Genomic DNA, 12,603 nt, shown 5'->3' on the forward strand with positions numbered 1-12,603 from the left:
TACACAACTAATGTCAACAACAACAACTTTATTTTGCATCGTGATAGAGACCGAATCACGGTTTTGCTGCGTGTTCGAAACCAAATATTAAAGACTACTGAATAATTTCCTCCAGGGGGCAGCACTGATCTTGGGTTTTGCATTTGACTACTGCTTACGTGCCCAACTCCACGTTAGTGCAGGGAGTATGTTTTAAAGACATTACCTACACTGCAAGTAAAGGAGAACGAAAAAAAAAAAGTATATTTTATGTAGGCAGACAGAAAGACAAGACATTTTAATGCATTCCCATTTAATACCATGTCATACAATAGTATTTTTTTACACCAAACACTTTTTACAAATACATATCTATTGTCTGAATTAACAATTACTATACCCACATTAAAACCATGCACCATTGTATCATTATTTTCAGAGTATTACCTTGAAACAGCAATTTAATAGCAGCCAAATCTGCTGTTCATATTGTTAGTTTTGTGCCACACTGACAGTCAAACCAAAGAAAATTACTACATAATCTCTGAAACTGCTATAAAGGACATTGATACAAAAATCAGAAACACATAATACAAAGAAAGAGTTACAAATAACTTATACAGATTACTTATTTAATTGCACAAACTCTTCTCACCCCACATACTATATCGAGATTGTCTCGTCATATTTTGATACATTGTCAGACCCTCGGTGATGCGCTACAGTGGAAGTGGGGGGGCGTCTGCCTGGAGATTATAATACCCAGCGAAACACAAGTTGGCCACTGTTTTCACATAAGAAAATTCAAAGACCAAGCTACAAAAGACTAACAAGACAAAATAAGGTTACACCCAACAAGGCGGCAGGACATGTACTACGATGCACAGAGCTACACATCATGCCGAAACTGACATGCTCAATGTCTGCATGTCAGCTGATTGTCTTATATCCCTTAGACGCAATTAATGAATAAATGAACAAGGAGGTTTAACTGTCATAATTGAAAAACAAAAGAAATTGATCTAATAAGAATTACCAATGTCTGCTGTAATATCTATAAGTTTCTACTAATGTGTGCAGTTGGAAATGCAAATCAATTTCATCTCTTCATTGCATAATTCCAAAGGAGTAAAGACATCCAAAAACCAAAAGTTCAATTGAACTGTACTCTGTGCTTTTAAACAGAATCTAGAAAGCGCCATTTGAAAAGAGAAATGGTTATTGCACACCTGAAAGGGATAAAAGAAAACAAGTTATTGTAAAACAAACAAGCAAACTGTAATGGAGGAGTGAGCTAAAAACTTGTATAAAGCCTTACTGGAAATTTAGCAGAACTGTCGTGATTTCCATCCAGGTTGGGAAGACTCTGATGTCGAGGGATACCAACGCATCTAAAAAGAAATATATTTTGATTTGTGCTTCCAAAAGTCAAAAATCAACTAGTCTAAATTCAGACAACTAATTGGTTTAAGTCGCAAGACAAATATTTGTGTAACAGTACTTGTCCATTATATTCACCTGACAAATCTATCATCAGTTTGCAATCTAAAGGCCTGACCATAAAACTTCCTTTCAGGAAGGCATGTGACAGAACCAATTCACCAGCAGGAGACCCAAGCAGTCACAGCTGACAGTTTCTTTCTATGAATACTTCACGTTCCAGCATGTCTATTGTCTATTGTGCCAAGCCAATTAGGCATTAATCACTTCTTGCTTTGCTGGACAACTAAATAGTCGCTACTTGAAGATACTGCTTCCACGCCACAAACTTTTAAACTTGTAGTAGTGGATACATTTTGAGCTTTGCATGAAATCATAAAAACAAAGGAAAAAACCCCCACACACACGCATGTTTTTATTTAACCCAGTCAAATTCATCTTCGCGATTTAATTTCTTTTTTAGGCTGCCAACTAGACAAAGGCTAGTGCTTTGTTAGATGAGTTTTGTGCACATTTAGTATAAAATCCTTTTCATACCAAAAGTTGATTAATAGGGCTATTCTATATTTCAGTGATGTAGGATCATCTTGTTGCAATCATTGTGGGCATTCGAGATCAGGTCAACAGTCATTCACATTAGTCAACGCTGTACACTTTACTTTTAACATGTGACTGATTAAAAACTTTTGTTATTAATAACAGTAAAGTTTAAAAGATTTATACATTTTAATTTATTAGACTACCCCTCAGTAGAAAAGACAGAACACACTTATCCAGGAAACCCTGCTCACAGCTCATCAAATACTTTGCCACATTGTGAATCAAGTGCCGATTGAACAAAGAAAAATGCAACATCCTATTCATATTAGAGAAAACTGGTCTCACCTGTGCATGAAGTGCAGCAGCTGCAGCTGCGGCCGCAGCTGGGTATGTGAAAGCAGTGTGGGGCAGGCCGGGGCTGAGCTCCGGCGTGTAGAGAGGATAAGGAGACCAGGCCTCAGGAGATGCCGGGATCAACGCTGCCCCTGTCAAGTCATCTGAGGAGTTATACCAAACCATCACCTCAGTGCCACCTCACCATGTCAAACATACCTGAAATCAACACTTCAGATCGAAGAAACTCAAACACAGAGATAAATCGTTTCAATAAGCTTTTATACTCCTACAGGCTTAAATGGAAACAGGAGTGGCAAGAACAGCGAGTACTGGTACCTTTGTGGTTGCTGATCGTTTCTGTGACTTTTCTTGGAACAGAAGAGACGTTAAATGAGATGAAGTGCTAACGTTGAATTTTAGTGTAATAGAAATAAGAGAACAGAAAAGGCCGTTTGCTAATGATGCATGCATGTGGGGGTGGATTAGTTATTTTCTTGTGTTATCCTAAGTTCTACCTTAAATGCACAGCTACAGTCCGTGTGCGTGTCTGTCTCTGCTGTGTGTGAACTACTGTTGGCCGTAAACTTACATGGGTCCCGTGCTATGAAGTGAGCTCCTAGAGCTGGGTGGATATTTGTGGGATTTGGAGTGCCCATCAGCTTACTCTTTGCCATCTTCGTGTTGGCTTTAGCAAACTCTAACCGGAGGGTCTGCGGGTTTTCAGGGTCAAATCGAACCCCCTGGAGACAAAAGGGGGGAGGATGTAGCAATAGGGATGGGTTGTGCCTGCCTGTCAGACCCTGGTAAACTGTGCAGTGCGTCTTAAACTGGTGCACACATGCAGGTGAACGTTTCTACTAGTGACTGAACAGCAAAGCTAGTGGTTACTTACACTGTAAACCCGAATGTTCAAAGAAATTAAACAGTTTAAGTAGTGTAAACTTAATTTTATATAAATAAATTCCTAACTTAAATGTTTTGAGTTCCTGTAACTAATTCTTACTTTTGAGTTAGTTTAACTTAATTTCAACAAGTTAATTCAAGATGATTTGTTGAGAATGAAATTCAGTTCCCAGCATGCTTTGCGTGAGACTGCATTAGGAAAGTAAATTTTGAAATGAAGTGTTATTTTATGAGTTTTTAAAAAGGAAAAAGCCTTGTTAATGATGAATGTTCAATTATCTTGGATATTTAGAAGAGTTTGTTGTATTTTTGACTTTTGGGGTTACCATCGTTCAGAAGAGTGGTGCTTATGCTTAGGTTGTGGGAGGTGCAATAGCAGTCGTGTGTGCGTGCGCGCGCGTTGCATCACTCTCTGTTAAGGCTGTTTGTTAATTGTTGATGCAGCTGAACTGTTTAGGTTGTCTTAAGACCTTTCATTTATTTAGCTGTAAATAAAAAAAAAAAGTTACTTTGCTAAATGTTCAAAATTAAAAGGAGTCAACAACAGTACAACAAACTCAAAACTGACTAGTTTTGCTTACTTAAAATTGGGAAAACTTTTTTCCCTGGAGTTTTCCCAACTTATTCGGGTTTACAGTGTAGATGTAATAGATAATACACACAAAAGACAAGAGGAAAACACTATGGATAGTCTACTGTACAGTGAGCACTCTTACACATACTTGGACAACTCAGAATTACATTCTACATTTTGCTGAAACACACTCCATAGGCTCAAAATCACAGTCACTATAAATCAAATGGCTCAAAAAGATTACCATTTAAATAAATTTAGTTTTCCTGTACATTTGTGCTATACATATAGAATGCATTTAAAAATCAAATAGAAATTCAGCACAGCATCTCCTGGCAGATTTTCAATAATTCAAGCCATTGCTTACAGATGGCTGGATTCTTACGTTTAATGCGTTTTTTGCCGCTTCTGCGCCGGAACGACTATCAAAGGTTACAAACCCAACAGGCTGGAAAAGAGAAAAATCAATAGACATAAGCACAATAAAATTTTAGCTAAAAGCATCCAAATGTAAATCTTAAGACTGCCAGGGGGAAGAAAACATCTTTTGAAAAGGATTTTACCAAGATAACTGTGTGATTGACCAAAAAGGCTCAAAGGTATTTTGCATAACTAGGGTTCACACAATTATTGAAGAACATTATTTTTAAGCCATATCAGCACTAAAGGCTATTCATGGCAAACTTGGTCATGGTATCACACGGTATTACACCATAAAATCCCAAAAACGCTCATTTCAATTTTAAAATTAAAGATGAAACAGTGAAATAAATAACCTTTATAAACTTTTTCATTGTAATACTTAAAAAAGTCTAATTTAAATGTCCATTAAAGAAAGCTCAATAAAAATGCTGCATAATACTGTAAATTACTGAAGAACAAAAATGCATATAAATAGTCAATAGTGCCATGTTTCATATACTATGTTGCTCTTCAATTCTACAATGTACATGAAAATAAACTGTAAAACAAGCAGGCTGCAATGTCCAACAATGTCTCACCTGCTTTGATGTTAACTTGATTAGTGAACCCTCATAACCCTAAAAAAGGAAATAAATCCAATTAGCAGTCACAGTCACATGCTAGAAGAAATTCCTGCTCCACTCCCAACGAGACTCACACTGTCAGATAAGAGTTCATATTTACAAACGATGCGCTCTAACACACTGCTTTCCTGTGTGAAGTGAGCTGGACCTCTGCTAATAAACCTCCTTAGTTCTTCAATAAAATTGGTCAATATTATAAACCTGATCATTATCCACCTTAAACAGTAAGCAGTTTTTTAATGGTTAACCTACAATTTTGGCTTTAGGGAGCTTAAAAATAATAAATTAGGACCCAAATACTCAAGGTCAATGATGGCAAAGTTAACATTTTACAATTTTGCAATCAGTTTACCTTAAATGGACGAAAAAGCAGGTAGAGTTCCCGAGGTTTGATATCTGTTGGCAGACCACTGACAAACAGAGTTCGTACCTAAATTAAATAAACAACATTTAGTTAGAGGAAGGAAAGGAAGAAAAAAATTCAACACTAATAAATATTAGAGAAACAATATAAAACACTTGACCTCTAATGCAGGCTTTTGTCTGCTCGGATTTATTTATGTGTAGTCAGCTATTGAAAGACTAAGCTATGTTAAAACTTTGATCATAGAAAAGAACAAGAACAGTTTTCCATTTTGTACCACTATTGCTATAACTAAAATCTCACAATTTTTTGAATTTTGAAATCACATTGAATTTTTAATGTCAATTTTTTTCCTCAAACCAGAGATTTACAAAGATTCAAGACTAATTAAATGTTTCTGTATTAAACACATTTAATGGCTATAGAAAAACAAATGCGTGTCCAGTCAGTGTCCACTCGGTGGGAGGTTCAAAACCACAACAGATTGTCAGCGGAACAGCTACAAATAACATAACTGTACTTCCTTCCTCTGACCCACAACAACAGTATAACACAATTCCTTAGCCTTAAACTACAGCCCTTCAACTTATACCGCTTACTATATGGCAGGCATAATACAATATGCTTGATTTGCATATGATATTGAAAGGCTAAGCTTATATAAACAGTGATTTTTTATTGTTATCTGAAACCAATGCAAAGGGCCTAACAAATCCATTTCAATCTATCAATCTTTCTCGAGAGCCTGGCCATTTCCCATTAAAAATTATAAAATGAAAAGCAACAAAATATAACTTTTTACATATTTACATTTTAAAATACATTATAAACACCCTGACTCAAACTTTATTTCCGGTTCTCTGAATTAAGTAGGCCTAATACAAAAGTCATAAATTGACTTGACTTACACAAAATATATAGGCCCATTTCTTTTTTATATATGGAGGCAAAATTTAAAACAATTCCGAGGATTGATTTGCTGGATGTAGTGACATTTTCAGACAATACGTCTATGCGAAGATGCTTGCTACATCTTTTATTATTTTAACAACAGCATAATAATAATAATATTAATAATAACAATAATAATACAATAGTACGCCACCATAGCTAAAAAAAACAACAACATACTTCAAGTTAAATTGCAATATGTAGCAACACCACAATAAAAGGCGCATCACTAATTTTACGAATATAAAAACAGATCGAAGTATAGATAGGCTACGTTTAAATGAACACATTTTAACCCAATACAAAAAGCGAAATAGCCTACCCCTACAAGTAATTACTTTTTCGACAACAAAAACTGAGTTTAGGGAGAGACGCAGAGGCTCCCCCACAAACATTTTAAAAGTTTGTAACAAATTTACTTCGACATCGAAAACCAGACTTCTCTCCACAAATCATAGCTAAAAAAAGCCTTTAAAACTCGTACCTCCTCTTCAATAGAGACATTGTTGTTTGGCTCGGAGTCAGATTTGATACTCATCTTGTGGCTAAACTTGAGACACCCTGAAGGACCGGTAGAAGTTTCGTTTGTCGTGTCGATGTGCGTCCGAGAGTGCGACTGGATACCAGTGGCGATCCGGATGGACTCAACAAAACTTGTGCAAGAACACCAACGTCGTGTCAGAAGTGTCAGGTGAACTGAAGACGCGAAGGTGACTCGGTGAAAGAAGTGCAGCGTGCGGTGGGGGGAGAGAACATAAGAGCCAACGCTGCTCACATTTGCCTTCTTTTAAACATTAAATTTGGAAGAAAGTGGAGAACATGAGTGAAACCTGTTCCATAGTTGACCTGCTCGTCAATTAGGTCATCAAGAGAGATGAGGAAGGGTGAGAGTGGCGTTCGCGGCCAGGAAAGGTTGCAGCTGGTAGATTAGCCAACCCCCCCATTAGTGAATCATCGCCTTCATGGGAAAGTACGGACCAATTGGAACCGGTCCTTATATTATTGGAGACGTATCAACCGAGGGACTGATAGTAAATAAATAAATGTCCTCTTAATTTGTTTACCCAAGAGATATGAGAACTTTGTAAAACTCTCTTTAAAGTTTACTTTTCGAGGGCACCTGTGAAAGGGTCGTGATGGAGACATCATTTATTTGTTTGTTGAAAAACGGAGCTATTCTAAAAATAACCCTGACATTTGAGTGCATGTAATTATGAGAACATCTGTTTAAGAGGAAAGCTACTTGTCTTTTCCTTTGGAGCACTGCAAGACATACACAATACAATGAATAAAGAATTAGAAATACACACCTATACAGTATATGTAACACATTTTTGTGTTTGCACTGTAAATTGGTATTCTGTAGTTTCCTGGCATTGTATAGTAGCACAATCAAGCTCGGTGAAGCAAGCAGGGTGCGGTGGGGGTTAAAACGTGTCCTCTTATGTTCTTATTGACCCAGTGTTGTTTTATACAATCTGTCTAAATATAAACAATTCTTTCTTGCCAAGCTTTTCCGGTTCCATTGTATACTATGAACTGTGAACTATTTATAAATCCTACAGATGTGTATACGCGGACCTTTAGTTATGAGGCCTTGTCTTATAGTGCTTCATTCAGTAAACAAGCTTCTGAAATAAAAGTGTTTAAAGCTTTGAATGTACTTCAAATTGCTTGGCGTTCATATGAAAAGCATTTACCAATAAAAATAAAGATTGACTACGCAGTTCTGATGTCAGTTTTTCCATTAACGCACATTCTAATAGTAACCTATGGCTCTTGTCTTGATCTCAAGGGTTTAAAAATAAGTCAAACAGAGCACAGAGCCAAAGATGATTATACAGTAGACAGACTGATAGACATATCAGTGCCAGGCTCTTAAAGAATGACAAGTGTACAGATTGGCTGAGTGTAGTAGACATACCACAGTCAAAAGGGTGCTGGCATACGCATAACACATATGCTGCAAAATGACGATACAAACATATTTTTTTACTTCATAAAGCTCTTCCGAGCACTTATTGTTAGCATTTTAGGACTCATCATAGCGATATATTATATTGACAGCTATAGCTCATCGTGGGCAAAACCGATGTCCATTTCTCTGTGAATTGTTCGCCTGAGCCCCATTTCGGGTTGTGTGCTTGTTACTGGTGAAGTCCCTGACACAAAGGCTGTACAGTGGGGCCAAAATTCTGTGATGAGGCCTTCATGTTTTATTGGCAAAGAGCAGCCCCATTGTCCCAAAAGCCACCTCGATCCACACTCCTCCTCCTTATGCCTCGCTGGCCCAGTCCCATCACATCAGCGTCACAGAGAACCGCAGCACTTAGCTTGTGTTCCGTGTGTGCTCTGTGCCTCACTGCAGATCCACCATTTCTTCCAGCCTTCCGTCTTTCAGCTCAGAGGTGACTGATTAAACAAATCTCTTTATGGAAAGGTTTTATCACATTATTGATAAATAATTCGTTTTTAGATTACGATTGTAATTTTGAGATTGTTCTGTACATTACCACATTAATGGGCATAATGTGTACATTTCTTGGACAGGCTTCTCCACAGCAGTTTGATCTTCGGTCAGAAATATATCCCGTCTTAAACATCACTGAATCTGTCATCACTCAAAGACTAAATAGCCAGTAGACACAAACAGTGGTCACCAAGTCTCCTCTTTGTAACATTAGCTTAATGCCCAACTGGGATCTGAACAGTTCTCAGTCTCAGGAAACACTCTTTTTCTGCGTCGGAGGTGTTTGTTGTTGTTTCATCAGCCATAAAATGACAGTCACCACAATTCATTGCCTCATGGTCAGGGACATTTTCACCACTATGAAAAGAAACCATTGCCTAATCTCTGAAACACTAACAATAAGTAATGCAATAAGTAAAGCTCTTTTCCTGTTTACCTCTTGTGGCCTCTTTGGGTTCTTGAAGAAATGAGACCCTGTGGCCAAAGGATATTGGTATGTCCCCTTTAGTTTTCTCTCGTATGTGTATTCACTTGAACTGTCAAGACGATGTTGACAGAAAATCCAGTGTTAATCAATGATTTCCTCTATCATTTGTCATTATTAAATAAAACACTAGTGATTTTTAGTTTATGCATCCATATTCCTCACTTTGTTTTCTTTCTACACTCTTTACTGTTGATCGCATTTTAAAGGTCCAGTGTATGAACTTTAGCGAAATGTAGCGGTAAGGTAGCGAATTGCAACCAACGGCTCCCTCCCCCCCTCCCTCCTCCCCTTTGAAGCACTGACACAGTCGTCATGTTTTCGCTTCTTTGCCGAAGGAGATAACATATTTACGTAAGGCACTCTGTAGAGCAGTTTGTCTGTGTAGGGCTACTGTGGAAACAACATGGTGAATTCCATGTAAGGGGACCCGCTATTTCTATCTTTCTGCATGTAGATAGAAATAGCTCATTCTAAGGTAATAAAAACATAACACTTAATTATGTGAGGTCTTTATACATGTCTGAAGACATAGTTATTTATATTATATTGCATTTCTGTCAATAGATCCTCCAAAAAAATTACACATTGGACCTTTAAAAGTCAGATGTTTAATATCTCTATGAATTTAGAGCTAATTAATTGTGTGTCCTCCCTTATATTTTCACAAGTGATCCCTTGTTTCCTGTTTAAATGTGGAAAATGCACATGAAAGGTTATGCTGTTAAAACAAAGGCCAACACATTTCCAGAGAGACAAATTAGGATCTGAACTCTGTGGAGTTTTGACAATGTCTTACATAAACATTCCATGCGTTTAGGCAATAAAATCCCAGCCAAACTGTTGTCTCATAAAAATATAAGGAAAGTCCCATCAAGACCATGTATAGAGTAAAAAACAAGGACTGAAATAGCAAATACTCTGGAAACTGGATGGGAACATAACATTTTGGCTCTGTTCCTTGTGTCTTTACTGGCTGCCAAACAAGACAAATTACAACAAATTCCCAATGAGGCTCTACAACGCTCGATCTCATATAATTGGGCTTCACCCATACTGAAAGAAGACAACATGAGCTACTGATGATCTAAATAGAGACGAATATGAGAAACTTTGAGAAAACTTTAATACTAAACACTTAAATATTATTAATATCAAACAGTGCACCTTAAACTGTTTTGTACATTTTCGGCTCTTATATTACTTCATTAGTGTATGGTGTACAAAATGTTTTTAAAATCAAGCACAAACAGAGATTTTGAGACCTTCTGACGGCGCAATTTTAAACTTTTCGCAAAATAAAACTAAAGAAACACAGAAAAACCAGTCAAGGGGAACTGATCTCATCAAATTTTAAACACAAGTTGGGGGAGTGATTCGGTGATGCATTGGGCTGTTAAAGGGGTGTGGATGATGGAGCTTAAGTGGGCCAGCGTGTATGCATCAACACAATATTGTTGGTAGAAAGAGAAAAACATATTTCAATAAACATATCTGCTCTCCTCAGAATGTTTAACTTTTATCTTTTAATATTACTTATTGTACTGTGTTGTTAAAAAAATCTTTCATTTAAAATGCAACAGGAAGACATTGCATATTCCCTTGAAACTGATAGGATATCCTATCTTCGGCATCTCCTGAACTTTAGTCTATCTCTGTTTAAACAATGTTGTGGTAGATAGGAGACAATCACTTGGAGTCACTAGAAATGTAAATTCCAGTCTGGCAAGAGGACCCGAGCACTACACAGCTGTCCATCACATCTACTAAATTCTGTCTCTAAAACAGATGAATATTTCATAATGACCCTCCCTTTTGCATAGGGCTGTCAGTCCCTGTTTCTTTCCACAACTGCACAACGCTCTCTCTGGACTTTAGAGGACGGCACAGTTTGCATTATTCAGATGCACCATGCTGAGTATACTTTCTGCCACTTTAATAGAAATGAGGTCATATGGGATTATAAAGAAAGAAGCATAACCATACATGCACAAGACGAACAAATGTGATTATTGCTCCATTGTCTGTGCGTGTCTGAAACTGCACTTGTATGAAACTCCATGTTGATTCAGCCGTAGAGTGGGAAGCTGCGAGTGGTAAACTTTCTCAAACACAACCTCACTCACCCTTTGTTGTTTACATAATATGGGACACAGTTATGCCCAGAGAAGTGGACAGATTCAGATTAAGGAACAAAAGGCCTCCTGACATCAAACCTGCACCCAGGAAGACAGCTGCGTGCTCAGGTCATGCAGTAGAAATACAATTTTATTTATAATAATAATAAGTTATAAAATAATTTATAAGTGCACCAGACCAATGAAAATAAAAAATGATAAAAATGATGATAAATTGTAGTAGTGCTGTCCTTATACCACACTAGTATAAATGTTTGTTTCTAAATTGTTTATGGTGTATTATTAAAGGGGTCATATGGCGCGAATACGTGTTTTTCTGTGTCTTTGGTGTGTTATAAGTTGCCCATGCATGTATTAGACACGTAAGATTGCAAAATTAAAGTGTCGGAAACAAAAGACGCATTCTATCTAAAAGCGAATGCTCACCCAGACCTCCTTGAAACACCTCGTGTATCCACACCCTCACAGATATACATCAGTTCGTGGTATGATTTGACTAAGACCGCCCAAATGTATACCCAAGTAAGGTGGGCGTACCTCTCAGTACAATTGCTCTGGAACCTGATGTTCCAAATATGGTAAGAAGCGTTACATTTCTGTCACACGCTTGCAGTATTCGACCAATCACTACGCACTGGTTTACTGGCCAGTCATAGCACACCTTCTGAGCGATGAGCTTTGCAAAAACTCCACACATATCAGAGAGGTGGGGCAAAGAGGAGATATAAACATGCACGGTATGTGGAAAATACAGTGTTTTTGAACCTTAAATCGTATATACACATTGCATTACATCTAAAACAAACAATAATATTCGTTTTAGCCCTGTCATATGACTCCTTTAATACATTCTTCTGAATGCATTTCTAATAATTTGTGATCTTGTCGAAAAGTCTAAAAATCTTTTGATTTTTTGCACTTTTCCTAAATACATGTACAAATATTAGTGTTGTGTTGCTTAAAAGTGAATATGAACATTGAAATATTGTTTTCTTTATAGTATCTGAGGTCTACAGAGCAGAGCGTTTTTCCAGTTTTCATTTTCTGCAAATAAATGCAAATAAAAATCTTATTTTTATTTGAAATTTGGTAAAAATATTGTTAGTAGTTCACAGAAGGAAACACAATTTAAAATCTTACCTAAACACATATCTATAAATAGTACATTTTAAAATCAGAAAAACAGTGTCTGAAATGGTCTCGTAATTTTTTCCACGGCTGTGTAGTTTAGTGTGGCCTTCTAAACTTGTGTTTTACACAATGTTCAACATCACATTTGTGTTTACACTTACATGTTTAGGCAATAAAAAAAGCTGCTTTTGACACCAACACACAAAATCCATGAAGTTATAAATCCATACTCTTCCAAATTTTTGTT

General features: G+C 37.0%; 1 protein-coding gene across 2 annotated transcripts; it reads right to left on the reverse strand.

Moving 5' to 3' along the window:
• Positions 1 to 201: 201 nt before the first annotated feature.
• Positions 202 to 7,077, reverse strand: rbpms2b (RNA binding protein, mRNA processing factor 2b). Of its 2 annotated transcripts, none has more exons than XM_057338514.1 (8): positions 6,618 to 7,077; positions 5,171 to 5,248; positions 4,774 to 4,812; positions 4,158 to 4,220; positions 2,885 to 3,035; positions 2,305 to 2,444; positions 1,298 to 1,370; positions 202 to 1,208 (listed from the first exon to the last, which is right to left on the reverse strand). In XM_057338514.1, exons 1-7 carry the CDS (start codon positions 6,669 to 6,671, stop codon positions 1,305 to 1,307), a joined length of 591 nt encoding a protein of 196 aa, XP_057194497.1. In that variant the 5' UTR covers positions 6,672 to 7,077; the 3' UTR covers positions 202 to 1,208; positions 1,298 to 1,304. The 2 variants fall into 2 exon arrangements, with proteins under 2 accessions (XP_057194497.1, XP_057194488.1); XM_057338505.1 differs by having other exon boundaries at positions 204 to 1,208; positions 2,305 to 2,456; positions 6,618 to 7,074.
• Between the last annotated feature and the right edge of the window lie 5,526 nt (positions 7,078 to 12,603).

This window comes from Triplophysa rosa, linkage group LG1, assembly GCF_024868665.1.
Source record: "Triplophysa rosa linkage group LG1, Trosa_1v2, whole genome shotgun sequence".
Taxonomy (NCBI): Eukaryota; Metazoa; Chordata; class Actinopteri; order Cypriniformes; family Nemacheilidae; genus Triplophysa; species Triplophysa rosa.